At 41.2% G+C, this 6000-nt stretch overlaps 2 protein-coding genes across 2 annotated transcripts; both read right to left on the reverse strand.

Moving 5' to 3' along the window:
• Positions 1-959: 959 nt before the first annotated feature.
• TbgDal_VIII6800 (T. brucei spp.-specific protein) lies at positions 960-1598 on the reverse strand (the record flags this gene model as incomplete). The annotated part of the gene is made up of 1 exon (XM_011777710.1): positions 960-1598. The coding sequence occupies one exon, from the start codon at positions 1596-1598 to the stop codon at positions 960-962; it is 639 nt and encodes a 212-aa protein (XP_011776012.1).
• Positions 1599-3318: 1720 nt separating this feature from the next.
• Positions 3319-5193, reverse strand: TbgDal_VIII6810 (hypothetical protein, conserved; the record flags this gene model as incomplete). The annotated part of the gene is made up of 1 exon (XM_011777711.1): positions 3319-5193. The coding sequence occupies one exon, from the start codon at positions 5191-5193 to the stop codon at positions 3319-3321; it is 1875 nt and encodes a 624-aa protein (XP_011776013.1).
• Between the last annotated feature and the right edge of the window lie 807 nt (positions 5194-6000).

A 6000-nucleotide genomic window follows, 5' to 3' on the forward strand; every position in this document is an offset into this window, starting at 1 on the left:
TCATTCTTTTAACGGCATCAAAAAAAAAAAAATTGAGCCTCCCGAGAGCCGCTAAACTCATCACTACATTTTAAACTACCATAATCAGAAGAAAAAAAAAAGGAAACTAATGCAACTCAACTACGCATACACTTCCATATATTTGTACCTATTTGTGTTTAATTTTGTCTTTTCATAGTCTCGTTTGGTTCCGGAAAAGTACCAGATTAGGTGAAGTTAACGTTAAAGTTTCTTTGAGGGACGCCAAATAATAGGAAAATGACAAAAACAAAACAAAGAACCGGAGATGAAGGGGGGGGAGGCGAAAAAAAAAAAAAAAAGCGCAACCTGAACCAAAAGAAAGAGGGGAAAACGGGAGGAATACGAAAGAGTGAAAGGCGCGTGCGTTCCAAGAGGAAAAAAAAAAGGGGCCACAATATAAAATAAACGGAGACACGATAATTCTAAGGAGCGTACGGTACAATTTCCGTTTAGAAAGTTCTTGAGAATTTACTCTTTTTCTTTTTAATTTTCATAATAATACTTTGTAATATCGGGAACACATGCACATATATACACACATACATGCATGCGTATTGAATTGGTTCTCTTCCTTTAACCCAATAATTCTCCCCGCAGTCACACCAAAAATCATACGGGACTTCAAACATTATTTTCTTTTCTCTTTCTTTTTTTACTTTACTTTTTGTTTTGTTTTGTTTTGTTTTCTCCCCTTCTCTTTTTCTTCCTTTCACTCAATCTCCATATCCTAGAACCGTATCTCCCTTCTGTTTCACGATTACCACAAATTGGAAAATAAAGTACTTGTAAATGTTTCTCCTTTCTTTCTTTTCTCTCTCTCTCTCTCTTTTTTATTTTTTCCCCCCTTAGTCTGCTTCTTTCTTTTTTTTTCTCCTTTTTGTGTGTATGCGTGGACATATATATATGTATATATATATAAATAATCCCCGAACATTTATTTATGACAAATGCTTTCCAGGGGTATGCTGATGAATCAGTTGACCCATTTGTCTCCTCTGTTCCTCCATTACATGCTGATGAAACTCTTGTGATGTGCTGCAAGAGCCACGGCGTGCGGGTTCCCCCACGTAAAAGTTTGGAAGCGGTAACTTTCCAGTTGTCGTTGCCGTTGGTATTTCAGTTGTTCGTGGCACATCAGCCGGTGTTCCATCTTGCATAAATCCCCAATTCTCCCGAAATATCGACTGAGAGACTCCCTTCGGTGTCATGAATTGTGGGGAAGATGAGCTCCAAGATGCGCCACAAGGGAGGTGTTGAGGGTTACGTGTGATACCGCTGCAACTTGGGCCCGTTGCTCCGGGGAGATGAGCAAACCATGTCCCATCTGAGCTGGAAAGAACATAAAAGGGTTGGCGGTGACTTGTTGAACTGTTTCTGGAAGCGCTGGCAGCTCCTTTTGCTGTTGCCGTTGCCGTTGCCGGGCCACTACCGCTGCTGCTGATATCATGTGCACAATTGTGCCCACTATTGGATACGTCTTCGCATGGGTTCATTTGCAACAATATATCCACTGTGGAGAGCCGTCTTGGGGAAGCACCTCCAGCTCCATTTGAATTCACGTGAATATTCCGAGACATTCTTATCAACCCCAGCAGTTTCTCAGGATATGTATAATAAAGGTGATTTGAACATTTAGAAGGGGTGTGAGACAAAATAGAGAAAAAAAAGAAGAGGAAGAAGAAGAGGAAGAAGAAGAGAGATGGAAATTAAATGTGGTAAAATATCGTGCAAAGTAAACAACAGTATATATCATAAGAATAAAAACCATAACAGTAATAACAAAAATAATGACAAACAGGCAGTTAAATCACAAACCAAATCAGCAGATGAGATGAAAGAAGCGCCGGATGATGGTGGACGAATGGGCAACGTCAGACGCTTTTGCTTGACGCAATAACTTCTATATGCATCTGTTATGTTTATTCCGTGACCCTCCCCTTCCCTCCTCTCTCTTTTTTCCCCCTCAATACGTCACCCCAACCAACAGCACCAACTAAGTTTTTAAATACGTATATATATATATATATATATACAACAGGGAGGAAATATTGTGAAAGAATGCCTTGGTACGGTGATATTACCTCAAACCACGTGGGGTGCTGCCACACCAAAAGTTTATTTCAGCCCCTCCCCCCCCCCTCGGCCGCCCGGTCGGCCGCCTGTAAGTCAAAGCTTCTTCGAAGCAAACCGAAGGACCTCATGCAGCAGTAAAACAGTAAAGAGACTAAATGAAAAGAGGGAGAGGAAAAAAGAAAAAAAAAAAACACAGTCCCCTTCTGCGCCGTGCAGCGGGAGCACTTCTGAAAGCATTACTGCATCTGCACCGTCATTTATTCCTCAAACATCGGACCACGGGTCCCCACTTGGTGCTATGGAGAACTATCAAATTGACTGCCCAGTTTAACACACAAATACAAACACATGCATCTTCCCACTAATGGTTTAGTGAAAGTCTTCCGAGCCAAACAGACACAACCACACACACACACATAACTTAACTTAATGCACTTTTCATTCTTCCCACATATATACGGAAGAACAACAAGTACGAATTGTGTGTGTGGTTGTGTCTTCTTCCTATTTTACCTCATATTCAATTTTGTCATTTTCATCAACATCCCGTCCCCTGCACTACTCCCCCCTTCTCCCCTTCTCCTCCTCTCCTTTTCTTTCTTTTTTCGCCATGAAAAAATCTACGTTTATCTTAACTCTCACCTTTTGGTCATTATCTCTTCATCTTGACACAGTTAGCTGTTATTGTTTTCTTTTCTGCTTGATGAAAGAATTTCTTCATCATATCAGTGATTTGAGCAGAAGCTACTTCTTTTAAATTCCCTCCCCCCCTTTTTTTAATAATGATCATAATAATAAAAATAAAATAAAACCGTTCGCCCTGAAGAGAAGAAAAGAAAGGGAGAAGGGGCCAGAGAGAGGGGGAAAAAAAAAGAGAACGTTGGGGAGGGAAGGGGGAAACAAACATTGAGCACGATGTCAACCTGATCCACGAAACCGAAATGACGAAGGCGGTATAAGACGCGGCAGGGAATTTTTTATAAAAAAAAAAGAAATCAGACCGGGAATTTTATAACTAATACACCAAAAAACAAATAGAGGGTGGAACACACAAGAAGAAACGGATACGGTAGGGTCCGTATGTTAGACCCGACAAACCTAAACAGATGAAAGACCTGTATGCATGTCTATATATATATATATATATATGTTTATGTAAATTTGTAAATGTGTACCACCTTCACCCATCTATTTTATTTATTCCGATTTCGTACATAAACTACATCAAAGGGACGAGGCCCTCCTGAACAGCTCCGCAGCAGTTTCCGGCTGTTCAGGCTCCTCGAAACTTCCCGTGTCCCTCACAATATGTTTCAGCAGGCCGTACGAGTACCAGTGGCAATATGACCACCAGTTAATTAAGTACGGGTCGTAGTAAAATGCAGAACGGGACCGCTCACTAAGACCCTCGTCAAGTGACATGGTATTCGTCGCGGCAAAAACCCATTCAGTACATGTAAAGGCAACAAACTGCCGGTTAAGGTCCTTTGCACGAAAAAGGGCTCGCTTCAGTTTCTTCACATTTTCCCGCTTGCTTTTGGACCCGATTGGCTCCGGAAGGTCGGCCAGGAATGCGAGGGCATGTGAAGGAACCTCGCGGCAGAGAAAAAATTTCATGGCATAGAGAAGACGGGACTCCATAAATTGCACACTGACGGGTCCGAGGGCTTTGGGATGGCGCTTTTTCGCACTCCAGTACTCTATCGATGCGTCAGACATCCTACGCCATGTAATATGGTTGTGTGAATGCGAAGTGGATGCCTGGTAAATAAATGGTACGCTAGTTCCATACACATCCGAACCTGCCATGGCCACGACAGGACCACCGGTGTCACGCTGTTGCTGTTGTTGCTGTCCTTGGTCATTATCATTATTGATGTGGCCACCGCCGTTGTTACTGGCATGATTTTGTTGTTGTTGCTGCTGAAAAATGGAAGCCGGATTGCCTTCATAAACTCCTTTAAGGGCACCTTTGCCGGTGCCATTCAACTGTTTCGCTGCTGTCAAGGGGTTAAGCAGGCCTTGGGCGGTACTTGCAGCAGTGGATCTCTCCCTTGCGTGCTCATCAACATTCACAACTTTGGGTGTGTTGCCCTTGAAGTGTGTTTTTGCCTGGAAGAGGGCCTTTAAGATGACGTTAACGACAAAATCAACTGGCACAATATCTGCAATGGCCCCCTGGCGGCAAACGAGCTCCCGTACCAAACCCAACCCACAAGTTAAAATGAGACCACCAGCGGCCGTCAGGGCATCAACCCATCCTGGAAATGGTTCTTTAAGGCTACATCCGACAATGGATGGCCGCACAATCACCAAAGGACAGTTTCCCTTATTTTCATTCAAAAGCTGCTCTCCTATGAATTTAGTGAAGGTATATGTGTTGGGAAATCCATACTTCTTGAGCAGATCACGGCCCACGGTGTCTATTTCCTTATCGTTGAGCGCTAAAATGTGTTTGCACATCCCCTGGGGGTCGAACGGAGGCGAGTAGAGACATTCCTCGACGGGTCTCCCTTGTACGCTATAATTAACATAACACGTCGAAACATGAACCATCGCCTCAAGATTTTTGCACTCTTTAGCCAAGGTGAGCACACGAAGAGAGCCCAGCGTATTGGTTTCCACCGCTATATTAAGTCTCTCATCAAAGTTGACGGTTGCCGCCATGTGTACAATAAAATGCGTGTGGTTGATGAGCGTCTGGCGATCCTTGTCACTGAGACCAATACGATTATCAACAATGTTTCCTTCAATGGCCACTACACGCGAACCCAATGCGTTGAAGGCAGCCTCCCCCATACTTTTCCGAAGTGGGTCAAAACACGGTGAGCTGAGCACCTCCAACTTTACTCGCTCCTGAGGGTTGAGATATCGCTTCAACCTTCTCGAATTCTTTCCTCGTGCGAGAACATAAATATAACCAACGTCCGGAAACTCTTTCATGATTTTGTAAATGAGTACTTTCCCCATGAACCCCGTTCCTCCAGTGAGAAAGAAGTTTTTGCGTGAAAACGCTTCATGGACGTCGAGTGGCATTGTTCCTTTAGCCAAGGTACTTTCCAAAAGCCATGCAATTGCGGCACACGTGTAATTACACATATATATATATATATATATATATATATATGTGTGTGTGTGTGTGTGTGGATAAAAACGATTGAGGGAAAGAGATGAAGGAAATTCGATTATGTTGATAATGATTATGATGACAGTAACGAATATAAGAAGAGGTTTGCATCCACCGGAAATGGTAACACAAATATTTGGAACATACCAAAAAAACCACCAAAGGGAAGGAAGCTAAAATATGTAGGAAGACAAGAAACAAACAAAAAAAAATCGAATAAATAAAAACAAAAAATCAAAGAATATAAACAGAAGTCGCCCACATTCACAATTTCTTATCCGTTCCCTTTTTCTCTTTTTTTGTTGTTTATTTTATTAATCTTTATCCTTTCCTTGTTTCATTCGCCTCCTTGCGCGATTTCTTTTCCTTTTTCTGTATTTTTTCAATAATACTTGGAACCACAATAAAAAAGCCCAGAAAAAAAAAATAAAAAAGAAGGGCACACATGTTTAAGTTTTCACAGATGAATAAAACAAATCGATAAAATATATTTAAATGAAAATAAGAAACAAAAGAGAGATGTATAAATAAAAATAGAGAAGGAAAAATGGAGAGTAAGTAAATTGGTACGTAAATAAATAAATAAATATATATATATATATAAAGGATGAGATGTCAATAAATAGAAGTGGATGGACGAATGAATGAACGTATGGTAAAACTAAAACAAATAAATCAAAGTAACAAACTCTATACGAAGGTGTGCCCGCCTAACATTAAAAAAAAAGTAAAAAGCAAAAATATAGAAAGTGAAACGACAAATAAAATTAATTAAAAAG

The sequence above is a fragment of the Trypanosoma brucei genome, chromosome 8 (genome assembly GCF_000210295.1).
Source record: "Trypanosoma brucei gambiense DAL972 chromosome 8, complete sequence".
In the NCBI taxonomy this organism is placed as follows: Eukaryota; Euglenozoa; class Kinetoplastea; order Trypanosomatida; family Trypanosomatidae; genus Trypanosoma; species Trypanosoma brucei.